Source organism: Suillus subalutaceus, assembly GCF_016647625.1.
Source record: "Suillus subalutaceus strain FC151 chromosome Unknown DFJ58scaffold_122, whole genome shotgun sequence".
Lineage (NCBI taxonomy): Eukaryota > Fungi > Basidiomycota > Agaricomycetes > Boletales > Suillaceae > Suillus > Suillus subalutaceus.
In genome coordinates, this window is record NW_024540371.1 from 78,756 (window position 1) to 95,574 (window position 16,819).

Below are 16,819 nucleotides of genomic sequence, written 5' to 3' on the forward strand. Positions count from 1 at the left end.
TAGTGCTGTTTCTGGCCCGACGATTAAATTGACCAAGGAGCTTTTGCCAGCTCCTGTTTCTCCGAAAATGACGATATTGCATGTGTCTGGTGAAACTTCCTCGACATGACTGGAGCCAGCAGCACCCTGGTTTTCAGTGTGAATACTTTATGTTGAACGAGAACTAGATTCAGATGCGACTTACAATAGACGATCCTAACCACATCACTGCAAACTTGACGATGAATCAACTCGGAAAAGACGACCAGCGAAGGCGGGCCACTTGTCTTCATGTAACCCCCAATTTGTTATCAGGGCATCCAGGCGCCAGATTCAATGAGGACCGGTCGGACACATGGTTTCAGCATGTTTCATCGCGCTGGAATGGGGTACCCTCCAGGCCACAGACGGGTGTTTGCCACCATTTGCGTAGCTTAGTCAGTAGGGGTAGACAGGCGTATTAGTAGCAATGATTAATTGATTCATCATTAAGTTGAGGTCACACCAGCTTCTGTTTGCTAGAGGCAGGCACATTGCTAGCTGTGCCAGTCCAGTGAATATCCAATGTCTTCATTGTTGCAAGCTTCTAGACTCGTAACCAGTCTGGACTGCGTCTTTGAGATGTTAAGTGTTTCGCCACTCGACTTGTCCAAGCCAGGCTGGTCACGAGCCTAGCAAGTTTCAGCACTTCATATTTGAAACTTGACCTTGAAATTTCGATGCTGAATCTCTGATATATAAATTCCACGCGTTACAGTTGACATGAATTGCAGTGACGTTAATAATTTAGTCTTGCTTAAGCTGGCTACTACAGCTGGTCCAGAATTTGTCGGGGTTGTCCGTTCGAGTCCTTATTGTTTTTATCAAATAAGGGATGACTCTTTTCCTTCTAGTCGAGCTATGGCCAATTCCATCCCCACAGACATACCGCACTGGACTGCTCTAGTTGCGGAGAAGAAGCAAAGGCAACTAGAATCTATTCCACGGGAGTGGATTGTGACTCCACCTTCGGACTCTACTCTAGATGTATCTGCTTTTCCAGAGACGTGTGGCCTTCTGAACGCGAGAGAAATCGAGATCACCAATACTTCCGGTGAATGTTTTGTTGGAGAAACTTGCAAGTGCTGCATGGACAGCTGTAGACGTGACCATCGCATTCTACAAGAGGGCCATCGTTGCTCATCAACTTGTAAGCAAAATTGCGAGGCAGCTTTGTTTGACGACATTCAAGTTGTATTAACTGGCCAACGAGGTCAATTGCTTGACGGAAATTTTTGTTGATCGTGCATTGGCCCGAGCGGCTGAACTCGATGATTACTTGAAGAACACAGGGAAGGTCGTTGGCCCCCTTCACGGGCTACCAATCTCCCTGAAGGATCAACTATGTATCAAGGGACTAGAAACCACCATAGGTAAGTAATAATCCTGGCATAAGCTTAACGCACTGTGATTCACCGTGATCTAGGGTATGTTTCGTGGATTGGGCAGTATGCGGATAAAAACGCAGTGCTGGTCGACGTTTTGATTGAGTGCGGAGCTGTGCCATTTGTCCGCACTAACGTTCCGCAAACCCTTGCAGTGAGTGCACCCTCGACGTGAATAATACTCATAGGCTAGAGGTATCTTCAGTGGCCAGAAACCTTCAACAATGTCTTCGGCCGGACGACAAACCCATACAACCGCGCTCTGACCTCGGGTGGGTCATCAGGAGGAGAGGGTGCATTAATTGCCCTCAAAGGAAGCCCCTTGGGAGTTGGTTCTGATCTCGGAGGGTATGAAAAGGATTTGGGGCTATCAGTGGTAGCCTTCTGATGGCTTCGTGATAGCTCTGTTCGTATTCCCTCTGCGTTCTGCGGCCTATACGGCCTTAGACCATCATACGGGCGTGTACCGCACTATGGTGCCCGTGGCACACTTGATGGCCAAGACTCGGTTCTCCCCGTGTTCGGTCCCATGACAAGCAGCGTCGTCGGTATCAAAATCTTCATGAAAGCTGTGGTTAACGCTAAACCATGGCTCAATGACCCTCTTGTTATTCGGAAGAAGTGGGACGAAGACGAGTACAATCTTGTGGACCATGGGTCTGGCAAGGATTTGTGCTTTGCAATTATGTGGGATGATGGTGTCGTTGTTCCCCACCCACCTATCAGGAGGTCTCTGGAAATCGCCAAAGCGGCTCTTCAGAAGGCGGGCCACAAAGGTTTTTCTCGTCTAAGTCCTCTGCTGAATTAATATTGTACTCATTTAGTGATAGTTGTTGACTGGAAACCCATCAAGCACAGGTTACTTGGAGATATTACGGTAAGTAGTCGTGCCTTTTACTATGCCTATCTATTGACCTAGTAGCACTGTGCAGCGAGACATCTGGAACGCCGCTTCCGCTGAGGAATTCATGGTCACGACCTCTGTCACGGGAGAACCAATAATTACATCGATGGAATTGGACAACGCAGATGCCGCGGTATCATCCTTCCGTCCTCAGAATAGCGGCATCACCGCATACCAGCTCTGGCAAGTGCAGAAACTGCGTCAAAATATCCGGAAAGAATATTTAGACCACTGGGAAGCAACTGCGTCAGAGACTGGGACAGGACGGCCTGTCGACGCTATCATCTGTCCAGCTGCACCGTTTGCGGCAACTCCCCATGGGAAGAACAGGTCTGTGTCTGTAATTATGGAATGATGCACTCAGGTCAATGAGAGGTAATGGGCAGATATGTTGACTACACGGCCGTTTGGAATGCGCTCGACTATCCTGCCGCTATTTTCCCTGTGACCACTGTCGACTCCACTCTCGATAGGAAGGCGCCTCCTCATGCTTTCTACGACGAGTTCGATAAGGACGTTTACGAAATGTGTGAGTATAGTGCCGGCACTTAACAACCTCAGCGCATGGTTTTCTGATTATTGATTCAGATGATCCGGAGAAATTCAAAAACGCCCCTGTTTGTTTGCAACTTGTCGGTCGGACTCTGGAAGAAGAGGCGGTCATAAGGATGACAGAAATAGTCGATGCGGCGATGCCAACTGCAAAATAAGTCCAAGGTATACCTTCAAAACGCAGAGCACTGATTATGAATTCATACTGAATATACCCCTTGGTCCAGTATATGTTGTATCTTATTGGCGCTGGCACGCATATTGAACTACTACTTTGCATTGTGGTCTCACACGAAGTCCCTCACCTGATCCTTGAACCACGCCTTATCTCGTGACAGACGGTGACGTCCCCCCATGATGATTATATTGACGTCCGGAGAATGTAAGTAGGTGCCAGCGACACCTCGGAACTACATGCACAAGCATCTCCCATTTCCCCCGACGCTAATTGAAGGTCGGATTTGGATATACCGCTCAACAATTGCCAGCATATATGTAGACCAGTATGGGATACACTGCCTCAACCATGCGTCAGAATGCTGTATCAGATAAAAACTGCGTTCCACGTCACGCAACAGATCCACGAGGATGGAAACACCGCTTTGTAAGGAGTGCCACTCCGCTATCGATGGAATTCCCTTTGTACCGTTTTTAGATAACAGAAGCATGTCCTCACTTTCCGTATCTTCAGGTGAATTAACCCCCCACTTCCGTCCCCGTCGAATTCCATTATCAGCCTTACAGCCCTTTATCTTCCGCTGCGTCCTGATGAGATAGCTCAGGCAATCCTTCAAATTTCCGCTCATGACATATGCATGATGGTCCAAGCCGTGATCAGATTCAGCAAAGTCCCCGATATCAAATGCTAACCATGCCACCCGTTCTAAGCCTATATAGATGGCCTTATTTTCTCCCGCCTGCACTCGGCGTATCTTCACGCACATTGGGCACTACCCAATCTATACTGCGACCTAGACCATACCCCAAAACATTCGTCCATACACTACTGTCCTTAACTCCTATGTGTTTTGCAGCCCTGTGCAACTCTCTAATGATGAATGCTTGCGAGACAAAGAAGAACAGCCGTGCCAGTCCAGTGGGGAGTAGAAGATCCGGTTCTGTCCTGTAAGTAAGAGCATGCCGAGAGGAAGCAAGAAATGGAGAGTGTAATGATCAAATCGCTGTGTAGGGTGAGAAACTACGGCACAATTGGACATTTCGCCTACGGTGTGAATTCACGTGTCTCGCTTTCCTCCCTGTAGCATGTATTAAACTGGGCATGACGATCGATGTTGCTTGTACAGTGTATGATGCCAAAGTCTGTCGATGAGGAAATCTCGGTGGGTGGCCTCAAGTTAACGCGGGTGACGAAGACAGTGTCTGAGTCTGGTCATTAATACCCACTACAACGGATCCTCGTGATTGATCAAAATGACCCTGACTCTGACTTCTGGCATGTTCTGCCATGGGAATACGTCTTGTGATGGACCGCGGTTGTATCTGTGCCACAGACAGCGTACGTACTTGAGCCCTATGTATATAACCTTGTATGGCATATATAGTATTGAACAGACTCACATTGTTGCGGGGGTTTGGCAAATGATCTAGTGGTGGATCACAATCAGGTATAATCGAGCCAGTAACTTGTGACGAGGCCCAGGCACAATAAGTATCTGCTGTGAGCCGGAATCAGTACTGTTTTATCCAGTTACACATTCGCCCTTAAGTGCTAGTAAAACCATTACGGACGTTCAGTTGTTCATCAGTTCATCCGTTCAGAAAGGCAAGCGTTCAACAAGGTTATGTCACGAACCCTGTCATCACTTCAGTCATACCCCGAACCATGATTCTGCAAACTCCCCAATATCAAACCCAAACAATCTAACCATCGCGGCTTGCACCAAATTGAGGCCCATATCATTCCCACCCAATCCGCTGGCAGACTTCCTTATCCCCCCACCCGCCCTGATCATATTCTCGACAAATCCGGGTACACACCACCCGAACCATACCGCGACCCAGAAAAACCCCAAGGCTCTCGTCCACACGCTATCCTTGACTCCCAGTCGTCTTGCGATCCGGATTAACACGTCTTCAAGGGTAATAACGACTGCTTGCGAGAAAAAGAATGGCATCGAGAACAACGGCCGTGATACAGCAGAGGTGGAAGATCCAGAGAGCACGATATCCCCTCCTGTGTGTACGAGGCCCGATAATAAGAACGCAACGTAAACCTGTGCGTACAATGCCCCTGATGTACCGCGGTTGAACCCAAGGACAGATGATGTCGCTTTACCAAGAGGGGCGAGGAACTGGCACGAATACACGTTTTCAGCTAATATATGCGCAAATTTGGTCAAGCGCACTCACCCATTTCAAGGTCTGATGCCATGTCCTCCTGCATAGAATATCAGGAACACCGAAAAAACCCTACTTGACACATTCACTTACCCCCAAGCTCGTCGAACGGTATACGCATCTCGCCAAGACCCAAACAAGTCAGGCCACATTCTCGGCTCGTACAGTCCAAGCGCAACACTCCCCGCTGCCATTGCGAAGTAGATAGCGTTCAAGCCCCAGTATGTCAGCCCGATGAATGCAATGGTGTCAGCACACCGCGCAACATAGCTTCGCGTCTCGACCGTAACCGATGCACATGCAGGGTTGTACCAAACATACAGCCGCGCGACTTCAAACAAGACTGCGTAGCAGGCAGCACGCAGGGAGGAGGTGAGGATGAACAAGTGTCTAGGTTGTCGTGGAGCAGCAGGAATATTGTTCACCTGGAAATCAAGAATGGGATGAGCCAGTCCGAGTTACAACCGCAAAGATTGTAAAAACACACCTGATAGTTCCATCCAACCCCCCGCGGGGACTGAAAGACATACGCAACGTGGAAGATCCTTTTCCACCAATATTTGTGCACTTTTTCGTTCCCATTCTCTATAGACTTGAAATTCTTCAATGGCCTCCCCAGTAAGAGCGCATAGAAACCGAGCACAGCACAGCTCGCGACGACTGATCCTAGCAGGTAGTCTACGTAGCCGACGCCAGTGTCAATGTTCGATCTCACAAACACACTCGGGCTGATGATGAGCGAGCAGATCAATGCGATGGCGAAGGCACCGAATAAGTTCCATGGAGGCGATGGGTCGAGGGCAAGCAAAATCTGCAAGGTAAGGAAGGGAAGTTGTATATGAGACGGTAAACGCATTCCGAATCTAGTAGGTTGGAGGTCGGATGAGAGGTTTTGCTGTATGTCACAACTGTACTTAGGTATAGTAATTGGAGAAACTTATCTGCAGGACAGCAATTGATTACAGTCACTCATCTGCTGGCATCAGCAACTAGTTGTAGATGTGGCAGTGATGTGCGACCGAAAATCGTGTCCCCGACTCTTCGATGTTTTGGTTCCTTGCAATCGCACAAAACTCGCGTCCCTTTAGAAACAGCTGCCTACAGGAATTTGCATTTTCCTGATGAAAGCAACTAGCTGTGAGCCAGCTGAAAGGTTTCAGGTGTTCAGATGTTGAAACGTTGAAGCGGTGACTAGTGACTGTGCGCGAAGTTCGAACGCCCCACGTGATGATAACCATTTCAAGCATACTGACGATTGAGGGCCTCCATCCGAATCCACGCATCGTGGGGCTAGTGCTGTATGTGACACGACCTAATCATGAAATGAGACCTATATGGGCCTATGATGACTCGGATGGTTGCCATGCGAAATATTATATCTAGAAATAGCAACTTAGGCGATGACCTATGATAGCCCAGGTTGTATACTGATGGGGTGATCAATAATCCAGATAGGGTATTAGCGGCCCAGTCAGAAGTCTAGATGTGATGGCCAGTAGCCTGCAAGTACTTCGTGTATTCAAATGTGCGGTCAACGGACGTCAAGACAAAGAGGGGCTCCGGAACTATGTAGATGTTATTCTGAAATGCACTTATGCAGACCTATGTAGTACGCTTGCGATAAATCATTGCTGGCGTGTAGGATCATAAAACGTGTATCATCATTGCCAGTTGTGATGCTCAATGCTTATGCTAATAGCAGTGCTTAACAAATACAGTAAACTATTAAATGTTACCAAGAATCAGGAAATGAGCAAGTTTAAAACATGCCTTTAACCCCTTAAGCATCAACTGACTCCTTCTCATCCACCTTGTGTGCAAGTACATCCGCCAAGTCCTTCTTGCCCACGGACCTCGACACAGCCCAGGCGCTGTACTCGTGGCCCTGTGCGAACACATCTTCGATCTCCTCCAACGAACGTTGTGCTGTCTCGGGGAAGCAGAAGAAGAAATGGATGCAGGCTGCGAAGTTGAACGTCCCGAACACGAAATACGTCTTCCACTGGATGTTGGCCAACATCGGAGGTGCAGCCCATGCCAAAGCGAAGTTGAACAACCAGTTCGTGGCCGTGGAGAGAGAGACAGCCTTGGCGCGCACACGCATGGGGAAGATCTCGGCAGGGTAGGCCCAGGAGGCGGGACCCATCGTAATGGCGAAGGAAGATACGAAAAAGTAGGAACACACGATTATGGCTTTTGTGGCGGCGGGGTTGTTGACTACCACCCATGTAGCTGATTAAGAAAAGAAGTGGGCATCATACAGAGTTAAGGAGTTTAAACGTTAAACTTACTAGCACCGTTGAGAGTTCCCCATTGGCCGAAGCGGGCCTGGAGACCACCGACGAGGTAGAGCCAGAAGCCCATGATGAGACAACCGTAAATAAACATCGGGCGACGTCCCCATTTGTCGATGTAAATTATTGCAGGGACTGAAATTAAAGCGCATCACAATCATGGCCCGATCAAAGTAATCAATCTTACCAGTGAAGGAGACGTTAAGAACATATTGCACAGAGTCTGCAATAAGATTCGCGCGACGACCAGTAAGACCGGCACCCTCGAAGACGTAAACGACATAGTACCTGTTTCGGGTGTAAAAATGAATCGAGTGATCATAGGCTGGAGAGGGAACCCACATCATAACATTCATACCAGTAAGCTGAGACCACATCTGAAGAGATGAGCCAAGGACGACACGGCGCGACACACCGGGCTTGAGAAGGTCTGACCAGGACTTGGCACCTTCGGTTCGTTCGAAGTAAACCTGTGACTTAATTTCCTCAAACTCTAGAACGACGAGGTCATCCTGTTGGTTGCCTCCACCGTGGAGGTCAGCAAGAATCTCCAAAGCCTCTGCCTCGCTGTTAAAATGTATGAGATATAAGTTTGATATATATATGATGGACGCGTACCGGTTATGATCGACGAGCCAACGGGGGGACTCGGGAAACGCTATCATACCGAGAGCAAGAATGATGGCGGGGATCATCTGGAGACCCCATGGGATACGGAATGAGGCAGTACCATTTATGTACGAACAACCGAACTGAACGAAGTACTGAAGCAAGATACCCCAAGTGATAGACCATTGTTGGAAGGCAACCAGGCGACCGCGGATTTCAGGTGCAGCAATCTCGGACTGATAGACAGGAACAACAGTAGAAGCGATACCGACGGAGATACCGGAGATAATACGGCCAACGACGAGCATGCCACGGTTCTGGAGCAGCATCTCAACAGAAAAACGATGACATGACAGGATGATACTTACGACTGACGCGCACTGGAGAATAGAACCAATGACCCAGAAAAGAGCAGCAAGGATGATCGTCTTTTTGCGTCCAAGCTTGTCACCAAGGTAGGTAACAGAAAGGGCTCCAATCAGGGACCCAGCGGGCATAGAAGCGACGATGGCACCCTGTGCATTGGCAGTGGGCTGCACGAAAATCTTGTGAATCACACACAAAAGATAATCAAGAAATTAACCGCACGTTGTTGAAGGTGTTCGTGTACGCGGGGTTCTGCCCAGGATCAACATATAATACATCAGCATCGTCGAAATGACATCAGGCGTGGACGATCATGGGCTCACGTTCAACGCTGCGGACATAGAAGATATGTCCAGACCGAAGAGGCCTCCACCGATACATGCGAACGTACCGACGATATACTATCATATGAATATCAGAATCCCGTCCAAGTATAACACTTATAGGAGCTTGTGATCACTCACTGGATTCGAGGCGATACGCGCGTTGTACTATTAAACACATTAAGCACAGCAGCCAAGGGTTCAAAACAAAGTGCAACTTACACCTTTGCCCATGTTGACGGGAGGGGGGGAGAACAGGTGAAGGATGGAACAATATGTCGTCGGGACGCTGTATTATATTCAGTGTCAGGCACCGACCGCATGGATCTTATAGAACTCAATTTCAACGACAAAATTGGAACGCGCGTAGGTGGGTCATGAGACCGTGATAATCATCCTAATGGTGACGCGATCAAACACGCAGTCACTTGTTAAGTGGGTAACCGGCATCAAGCGTGAACTCAATAACTGACGCAGACTGGCGCCCGATGTACCGATCTGGCCAAGTGAACAACGAGATACTATATAGCATGGTAGAACCTCCCTGTTCATATGTATAAACTGAATCGAGTCCGCAATGAGATGCGGAGAATGCGGGGCAGCTATACATTGTAACAGCTAGCGAGTTTTGATGAATTGATGGAATGGAATTTAATGCCTTAGTGATTCCAGACCTGTGGAATGCAATAAATTTAGTTTTTCATACGGTTGAGACTGGCTGGCTTCCGGTACTCACATGTGTCACTTCGGAACTTAGGCTTCGTGGTTGAAAAATTATCCTTTGGCTGTTGCGCGCTGGCTTCCCATGCACAATAAGAATTTCATATTTTACATGTCATCTGGGCATGGGATATCGGTCATGTGGATTAGACGGCTGTCTTGAAGTTTCTAGTATGTGTAATTGGCTATCTCTTGATAAAAGGCTTGCTTGTAGACCACTCACGGAGCTAGTTTGTGTCTGATCAGTGCGGCATGCCAGCTGTCGCGGTAATTAGTACTTCTTCGCCGCTCATGGCAGGAGGCTGTGGCTTCAACAGATACCGTCAAACGTTACGAAACCTTCTTGCCCTTACATGGCGTCGTTGTACTAGCTGCATTGATTTGGAAGCTCCAGGGCGTTCGAAGAGCGGGAAAAGATAGCATAAGAAAGGGAAGATAGGTATTTGCCAGTCCGTCCGTCGCCTTGGTTGTTGCACACTGTGACTCAGTGGTCCTGGCTATTACTTACCCCGCGCTGCATCACGAGGGCTAGCGCTCAGCGCTCAGTACTGGTATTACAGGTCACATCGTGTACTCAGGATATGCAAGCCGGCTTCCAAAGTCTTGGCAAGTCACTTAGTAATGCGCCAAGACTGAACGAGTCAAATTTTGCCACGTCCAGCCATGGATAACCAGAACCGCCGGCCCACTGACTCCGTAGGTCATGTGTACTAAGTGTTTGTAAAGAACAAAAACCCCTTCATGTAATTCCATTCTCAAATGATAGAACCCTGTGTAAGGCCATCTAATAGGATCTCCCAAACATGGTCCAACGCTTTGCTTCTTGTCCACAGCCAACACACTTCGTTTCTCCCAATTTGATAGGAGACCAACGCTCCTGCTCGAACGGAATAGCAAGGGATTTGGCTCCGGCGGACGGGGCACGCTCGTCCTGCGGTTCCGTACTGTTCAGAAATATGATGTTAGATGCCGTTTAAATCTCCGGAGTTCCCGAGGATCAAAAACGTAGTTGTCCGGATCAGAGACTGTATAAAACACTCACGCTCTACCGCTTCGCTCCTTGATGTCATCTTCACATGCTTCACGCTCGCACCACGGAATGACAGCTATGCACTTGCTGTCCAGTGTGGAGACGAAGTCTTCCCATCGTGTAACTTCTTTTACATGCGCATTGTACTCAGCCAGAGCACGCTGGAACATGTCATTCTGGATAGTCTCGAGCATCTTCGGGATTGTGGTGGCAAGGTCAGCGAGAGCAACGGGGATCTTTGCACCGGTATCGCGGCGTACAGACAGCGTCTGCTGCTTCGCAAGGTCATTCGGCCCTATCTCCAGACGAAGGGGAACACCCTGGTCATGGGACAGACAACATGTCAGAGGCGAGCAACGACAACCGATGGTAGATAACATGCCTTTTGTTCCCAATCGTTGAATTTGTATCCGGGGGTGTAACCCTCCCTAAGATCTGCCCTCGCCCGAATATCGCGATCTATCAGAGATTTTGCGAGGTCATCGCAGGCATTGTTGATCCTCGCTCTATCTTCATCGTTCGTCTTTGCTGTGACACCACACGGAACTACGACAACCTGGACAGATGCAACTCGCGGAGGAAGAACCAAGCCTTGGTTGTCACCGTGCACCATAGTCATCACACCGATTGTCCGGGTCGACAATCCCCACGAGTTTTGCCATGCAAAGGTCTTGCCTTGGCCAGAGGGATCATTCGGGTCCTCGACCATGATATTAAACATTTCCGGGCGCGAAAAGTTCTGGCCCAAGCAGTGCGAGGTAGCAGCCTGAATACCACGGCCCGAGGAAGGAACAAAGCCTTCAATCGTGGTGGTATAGAGGGCACCGGCGAACTTCTCCTTCTCGGACTTGATGCCAGGAATGACAGGGACAGCAAGGAGTTCCTCATACACGCGGCGGTACAAGTCGAGGATCTCCCGGACTTCCTTATCAGCCTCAGCCTTGGTAAGGTGAGCAGTATGGCCCTCTTGCCACAGGAACTCCCGAGTACGGAGGAACGGTTCTGCATAAAATTATAAACGATCAACAGACAGTGTTCGAGCACAAGGACTAACGCGGGTGTTTGAACTCCCATCGGACGACATTATTCCATTGGTTCAATTTCAGTGGCAAATCTCGATGACTCTTGATCCATTTGGCATAGTCTGCGAGCAATGAGATGTTGCCCTCTCTATGACGATAGAAATTGCCTTACAAGGATACATAACAGTCTCAGATGTCGGGCGAATGGCTACCGGCTCATCAAGGTCAGAACTCCCACTGTCAAATTATTAATATTAGAGTCCACTCGCTCCTTTATGCACTTACGCTCTTGTAACCCATGCGACTTCCGGAGAGAAACCCTCGATGTGGTCCTTCTCACGTTCGAGCACCTTTTGTGACACAAGCATAGGGAAGTATACATTCTGAACGCCCATTGCCTTGATTTTCTTGTTGAACCAGTCTATAATACGCCTTAGCATTCGGGATCAGTCGAGAATTAGATTCCATACCTTGGATCTCTTCCCAGATACTGTACGACCACGGCCTCAGGATATAGCACCCACTAACACTGTAGTACTCGAGCATTTCTGCTTTTATTAATACCTAGAACACACAAATAAGTCCTAGATCGGGGCAATCAGATAAAGGATCTTACACTCTGATACCACGCGGAGAAATCAACTTCTTTCTTGACACCGATGGCGATCTGAACGGCGCCATCGATTTTCGCGACCTCTTTCTCTTTTGCAGCGGGTTTTGGAGGAGCCGCAGCAACATCAGACTTGAGGGAAGTGAAGTCGATTTCTTGGACTTTCAAGTCCTCAGTCTCAAGTGTTCGGAGGTAAGACAAGATATCCTGTCCAGAAAGGAAGACGGTTGCACTCGAGGATAGTGCGTGTAACGCAAATGTTGATGAGGAAGATGTGATCGATGCATCAATCACAGTGACAACTTTTGGGAACGTTTCGCTAGTCAATGAAAGTAGCGACACTGATCGTCCACGTAAATCAGTTTAGTTACGCCGCGTCATAATAAAGAACGTACAAGAGTTCTTATCGAGCGCGAAAAATTCAGCAAGCAGATCCTCTGATGCCAACCTCAGCTCCTTCAGGTTAAGCTTCTTACCGAGCGCCGATGAACTCGTCTCGGTCTCTTCGCGGGCAATGACGACAACAGGGACCGGAATCGCAGTTTTTGCAGTCTTCGGCTTGTAGACGAGCGTTTTGATCAGCTCGAATGATTGGGGCGCAGATGAGGTCGCAAGTAGCGTTTCTCTCCAAGACGCCGGTGAATTTGTTTCAGCATGCGTGATGCTGGTAGATGGGGTGATTGACAGCCCAGCAAGGGACTGGGCTACAGATTCTAGAGTGTTCATAGTTGTAGATGTGGTATATCGAGAAATGGTGGTTAAGGGCCTTTTGACCAAAATGCGGTTTCGGTATGACTCGATAAAATTAGGGTCCATACGTTATCCGAGTTAGATGCAAGTCACCCTGGACAACTTTTATTCCACAGGAAAGTCCATGAATTCGCTGCACAGCGTGCAAGAGAGCTCGCATGCGACAAGCAAAAAATAATCGCGGAGGATAGGAAGTAAGAAATGCGCCTTAATCGCTTTTTCAACACTCTCAAGCGACTACGTAACTTACGCGTCGGTACTACAAACTTCAGAGTCTTCGACAACCTTCGACAACCCATAAACTCAACAAACGATAATGGTAGTCAAATTAGGACCCAATCCTTATATGCCAGCTCATAGGATGACTTCGTAAAGGTACTTGTTAACTTCGGAATAGAAAGTTACGCTACCGCGTTTGGCTCATCAGATTCGGGAGTCCACCGTCAGAACGGATACCCAGTCACTGTGCTAGAAGGGAAGATCATAGGTCCTACGACTTCGTCGCGTTTTTCCTTCCCGCACAAGAGCTCGATCAGCGTGAATACGAAATGCTGAGAGAGCCTTCGTCCGTGATGTTGGTATCAGAAACGATGAAAAGCGTCTTCAGGAAGGTCTCTGCGCGCAAATACCGTTCAGTTACGAAAAACGGGAAGTTCAATCAGCTTACCTTCGCGTTCAATCAGCTGTAGCAAATACGGTTGCACGTATATATCGACGGGCAAGATAATATCGACCTCAGCTTCGAGAGAGCTCTTCAGATGCCTACACCGAAACACGCTCAGACTACGAACACAAAAAGAATTGGGTACTCACTTGTCCCCTCGAGCCTTTTCCAAAAGAGATAGCACGACGCTGCGCGTCCTCAGTAAACTAGCCATGTTTTGTTCGGCACGCGGATCATTCCACTCAGCACTCTATGTGGTTCAGGAGAATATCAGGGAAAGTACAAGCATTTGCGACATCAATACTCACGACAGGAGTCCACTTCTTCGCAAAGACGGATAACTAGGACACAGCTTCATCACCTTCATGGAGAGTACTGTGTGCCTACTCACCTTAGTGCGCGCAATTGCAAGTGACCACTCCCTCGTCGACGCTCCTGCTAATTGAGACACCGAAAAATATTCAATGGCGACCACCACTGGCACTCACACAGTAGCGTCCCAAGCGCCAACTCGAAAGGAAATGCCTCACAGACTCGAAACTGACGCTTAAAGGTCTTGAGAATTTGGTGAACGAGGTAGCTTTCATCCGTGGTACCCGTCTCCTCGTTACTAGTTCCTGGGATCTGGACACGGGGAAACAAGTGGGCAGCGGAGCAGTTGAAATGTAGCTCGAATCTGTGTAACCGACAATAGTGAGGTTCGAATAAGTGCACGCACGTGAGTCACATTCAATGCACTTCCCGCCATTCATAGTATTTTCCTTCCAAATAGATTGTTCTAGACTGTGTGAAGAAGCGTGAAGCTTGAAGAGCAGCGTGCATGAATTAAGTAGTGCATAGGGCAAAATAGTACATGAACGGCCAAAATCCCTGATGATATATGCATATGTGACAAGGATCCACGTTGTCCATGGCCTCCCCTAGATCATGTGTGAATACAGGAAAGAAGCGTGATGTGATGCGTTGTGACCTACAATACGTCCACCAAGATCGTATCTGTTCTATCTGTTTCGCTTGCCACAGCGAAACAAATAGAACAGATACGATCTTCAGTGAGGTTACTGATGACGTGAAGGTCAGAAGCATCGCTTGCTGATACAGGCTCGCCAGCGTCTCCCACCCAGATAACACTGGGTTTTATGAGGCGCGCATCGTTGCAGTCGATGCTGATTGGCTGCCGCGGTGGCACGCACTCTGCCTCTGAGTCAACCGCCATAGGAACTTGTGATCCGGCAAACTCCACGGGTGCCACTACACTTCGTGGCTCTGTCAAAAATGGTTATCTAAATCTGAATCAAATAGAGTATACATACACAAGGTCTGCGCTTATGCGCTGCTTGCCCTGTTGTAGAGGCTGATGCATTTGATGAGTACCCCAACACCGTGCGTCTTGGCCCATACAGTTGATACCATTGGGTTAATCAGAGCTCATTCAGCTCTTATATAGGGTATCCGATGGAACTTGGCATCACATCTAGTGGCGGGAATAATACGCCGCGTGTCCGACTCGCAGGAACGATACTCGAATCTCATGCGCGTGGATCCAGGAGGTACACTACCGTTCTTAGAAGGGGTGCGTCTTGTGCGTGTGTGGTGTGCCGTGTGCGTGCGCCCAACTTTGAACGTGCCTTTTAAAATTAGAAATGAATGCGACGACTTTCACAGAGCGAGGCTTAATAGAAAACACTTGAGGGACATCAGATAGCTGGAATTGTGTCTATCTGTAGACCAGCGCGGGACGCGATAAGATATCTGATCGTACCTATCAGATGAGGATCAACCTCAGGGGTGATCTCAATACCGTTCTTGATGACCTTGGAGATATCGAATATGGCCGCAAACATCATAGTCTTCGACCTTCGACAACTCATGAACCGAACAAGCGCTAATGGTAGTCGAATTAGGACCCAATGCTTAATTGTCAGCTCATACTAGGATGACTTCGTAAAGATACTTGCTAACTTCAGAATAGAAAGTTACGCTACCACGTTTGGCTCATCGGATTCGGGAGTCCACCGTCAGAACGGATACCCAGTTACTGTGCCAGAAGGGAAGATCATAGGTCCTACGACTTCGTCGCGTTTTTCCTTCCCGCACAAGAGCTCGATCAGCGTGAATGCGAAAGGAAACGCGGTTCCTATTCAGCGATAGTAAAGAGACGACGAAACACACAAAGCGGGATGCAACTTACCTGGTCCGCGGCTGGACATCGAGGTCAGCAAGGTCATTGGCTAACAAATCACGATATTGACTCACCTCGTGACGAGCGTCGCCTTGCCTGGGACAGCATCAGACACGACCACATTTTGCTCCTTGTAGTCAAAATCTAGCACAACAGAAGAGCTATACCAATATTTGTCGTCAATTTCACCGAGACTCACGGTCTGGGAACTCGCTCTGGACAGATGGGTGCGACGTGATCGGTTGACCAGGAAGCTTTGCTGTGATCGCGACCTTGGAACCTTGCAAAATGTACATGCGCTTCATAAATCACGAATATAGTCAAATATGATCATACCTGCGCATATCATGCCAATAATCCGCTTCTCTGGGTGGTTGTAGTAAGAACGAACAAGGTTTTGCACCTCTGTCGATCCTGCCATCGTCACGGCACCCCCCATGCCACCGGGGATGATGAGGGCATCGTACTTCTCCTGAAGAAGTAAGATACCATGAGCTTGACCTCGGGCACGCTTCAAAACAAATGAAAAATGCCCACCGGACCAGCACCAAGGGGGTCGAGGGTGACATCAGGAAGGATCTTCACTTGCCTCGAGCAAACTGCAAGCGGAGGACTTGTATCAGAAGATCCGTATGGTGAGAGACCCCTGGGGACAAAAGCAGATGTGCATTCTATTCCTGCGCGGACGAGTGTATCGTATGTGATCGTGCTATATATGCAACCGAGGGATCATTAGCGCATTGATTAGGGGATGATGCAGATGTAACGTACAACTCCATTTCTTCTGTTCCATCTGCAATGAGGATCAAAGCCTTGACCATGATTGGTTGAAATTCTTGGTTGAAATTCTTGGGATCTGAGATGTCGCAGTGGATAGTTAGAATAACTTGAAGTGCTGAGCCGTTTTATGGCGTGAGTAAATGACGACGTTTTCTGAACACTGATTGGTTTGGTATATAAGATGCTGCCGCATGTACCCAACGCCGTGGTGTTGTTCTTACACCTGTGAGTGCCAGTCAAGCTCAAATAAGT

At 48.4% G+C, this 16,819-nt stretch overlaps 6 protein-coding genes across 6 annotated transcripts; 1 reads left to right on the plus strand and 5 right to left on the minus strand.

Moving 5' to 3' along the window:
- Positions 1–834: 834 nt before the first annotated feature.
- DFJ58DRAFT_807618 (general amidase) lies at positions 835–3,202 on the plus strand. The gene is made up of 10 exons (XM_041391245.1): positions 835–1,025; positions 1,057–1,168; positions 1,232–1,391; positions 1,445–1,557; positions 1,609–1,751; positions 1,806–2,179; positions 2,234–2,280; positions 2,336–2,637; positions 2,694–2,836; positions 2,896–3,202. Exons 1-10 carry the CDS (start codon positions 880–882, stop codon positions 3,015–3,017), a joined length of 1,662 nt encoding a protein of 553 aa, XP_041239640.1. The 5' UTR covers positions 835–879; the 3' UTR covers positions 3,018–3,202.
- A 1,144-nt stretch (positions 3,203–4,346) lies between these two features.
- Positions 4,347–6,422, minus strand: DFJ58DRAFT_807629 (membrane bound O-acyl transferase family-domain-containing protein). The gene is made up of 4 exons (XM_041391246.1): positions 5,705–6,422; positions 5,311–5,642; positions 5,230–5,257; positions 4,347–5,171 (listed from the first exon to the last, which is right to left on the minus strand). Exons 1-4 carry the CDS (start codon positions 6,071–6,073, stop codon positions 4,689–4,691), a joined length of 1,212 nt encoding a protein of 403 aa, XP_041239641.1. The 5' UTR covers positions 6,074–6,422; the 3' UTR covers positions 4,347–4,688.
- Positions 6,423–6,721: 299 nt separating this feature from the next.
- DFJ58DRAFT_807631 (general substrate transporter) lies at positions 6,722–9,183 on the minus strand. Its single transcript, XM_041391247.1, has 10 exons — positions 9,032–9,183; positions 8,951–8,977; positions 8,810–8,887; positions 8,709–8,738; positions 8,489–8,653; positions 8,130–8,437; positions 7,854–8,078; positions 7,699–7,799; positions 7,509–7,646; positions 6,722–7,449 (listed from the first exon to the last, which is right to left on the minus strand). Exons 1-10 carry the CDS (start codon positions 9,041–9,043, stop codon positions 6,998–7,000), a joined length of 1,536 nt encoding a protein of 511 aa, XP_041239642.1. The 5' UTR covers positions 9,044–9,183; the 3' UTR covers positions 6,722–6,997.
- Positions 9,184–10,129: 946 nt separating this feature from the next.
- DFJ58DRAFT_807638 (uncharacterized protein) lies at positions 10,130–13,166 on the minus strand. The gene is made up of 10 exons (XM_041391248.1): positions 13,010–13,166; positions 12,587–12,957; positions 12,198–12,532; positions 12,052–12,145; positions 11,867–12,002; positions 11,754–11,818; positions 11,614–11,703; positions 10,942–11,561; positions 10,572–10,879; positions 10,130–10,473 (listed from the first exon to the last, which is right to left on the minus strand). The coding sequence occupies exons 1-10, from the start codon at positions 13,099–13,101 to the stop codon at positions 10,314–10,316; spliced, it is 2,271 nt and encodes a 756-aa protein (XP_041239643.1). The 5' UTR covers positions 13,102–13,166; the 3' UTR covers positions 10,130–10,313.
- A 134-nt stretch (positions 13,167–13,300) lies between these two features.
- Positions 13,301–13,855, minus strand: DFJ58DRAFT_807641 (uncharacterized protein). The gene is made up of 3 exons (XM_041391249.1): positions 13,755–13,855; positions 13,609–13,703; positions 13,301–13,556 (listed from the first exon to the last, which is right to left on the minus strand). Exons 1-3 carry the CDS (start codon positions 13,817–13,819, stop codon positions 13,474–13,476), a joined length of 243 nt encoding a protein of 80 aa, XP_041239644.1. The 5' UTR covers positions 13,820–13,855; the 3' UTR covers positions 13,301–13,473.
- A 1,768-nt stretch (positions 13,856–15,623) lies between these two features.
- Positions 15,624–16,608, minus strand: DFJ58DRAFT_666352 (class I glutamine amidotransferase-like protein; the record flags this gene model as incomplete). Its single annotated transcript, XM_041382556.1, has 7 exons — positions 15,624–15,742; positions 15,797–15,807; positions 15,862–15,931; positions 15,987–16,067; positions 16,124–16,259; positions 16,325–16,496; positions 16,559–16,608. 7 exons carry the CDS (start codon positions 16,606–16,608, stop codon positions 15,624–15,626), a joined length of 639 nt encoding a protein of 212 aa, XP_041239645.1.
- Between the last annotated feature and the right edge of the window lie 211 nt (positions 16,609–16,819).

Excerpts from the sequence above, each read along its gene's own strand:
- DFJ58DRAFT_807618 (XM_041391245.1), top strand. The coding sequence starts at position 880 with ATGGCCAATTCCATCCCCACAGACATACCGCACTGGACTGCTCTAGTT. Across the intron at positions 1,752-1,805 it reads GTTGGTTCTGATCTCGGAGG|CTCTGTTCGTATTCCCTCTG; the intron begins GTATGAAAAGGA and ends GCTTCGTGATAG. Across the intron at positions 2,180-2,233 it reads TCAGAAGGCGGGCCACAAAG|TTGTTGACTGGAAACCCATC; the intron begins GTTTTTCTCGTC and ends ATTTAGTGATAG.
- DFJ58DRAFT_807629 (XM_041391246.1), bottom strand. The coding sequence starts at position 6,073 with ATGCGTTTACCGTCTCATATACAACTTCCCTTCCTTACCTTGCAGATT. Across the intron at positions 5,643-5,704 it reads GGGTTGGATGGAACTATCAG|GTGAACAATATTCCTGCTGC; the intron begins GTGTGTTTTTAC and ends CTTGATTTCCAG. Across the intron at positions 5,172-5,229 it reads GGCATCAGACCTTGAAATGG|TTCCTCGCCCCTCTTGGTAA; the intron begins GTGAGTGCGCTT and ends TATTCGTGCCAG.
- DFJ58DRAFT_807631 (XM_041391247.1), bottom strand. Across the intron at positions 8,654-8,708 it reads ACACGAACACCTTCAACAAC|CCCACTGCCAATGCACAGGG; the intron begins GTGCGGTTAATT and ends ATTTTCGTGCAG. Across the intron at positions 8,079-8,129 it reads TGGCTCGTCGATCATAACCG|CGAGGCAGAGGCTTTGGAGA; the intron begins GTACGCGTCCAT and ends ACATTTTAACAG.
- DFJ58DRAFT_807638 (XM_041391248.1), bottom strand. The coding sequence starts at position 13,101 with ATGCGAGCTCTCTTGCACGCTGTGCAGCGAATTCATGGACTTTCCTGT. Across the intron at positions 11,819-11,866 it reads GTCGCATGGGTTACAAGAGC|TGGGAGTTCTGACCTTGATG; the intron begins GTAAGTGCATAA and ends ATAATTTGACAG. Across the intron at positions 11,704-11,753 it reads TGAGACTGTTATGTATCCTT|ACTATGCCAAATGGATCAAG; the intron begins GTAAGGCAATTT and ends CATTGCTCGCAG.
- DFJ58DRAFT_807641 (XM_041391249.1), bottom strand. The coding sequence starts at position 13,819 with ATGGCTAGTTTACTGAGGACGCGCAGCGTCGTGCTATCTCTTTTGGAA. Across the intron at positions 13,704-13,754 it reads GAAAAGGCTCGAGGGGACAA|GCATCTGAAGAGCTCTCTCG; the intron begins GTGAGTACCCAA and ends GTTTCGGTGTAG. Across the intron at positions 13,557-13,608 it reads ACAGCTGATTGAACGCGAAG|AGACCTTCCTGAAGACGCTT; the intron begins GTAAGCTGATTG and ends ATTTGCGCGCAG.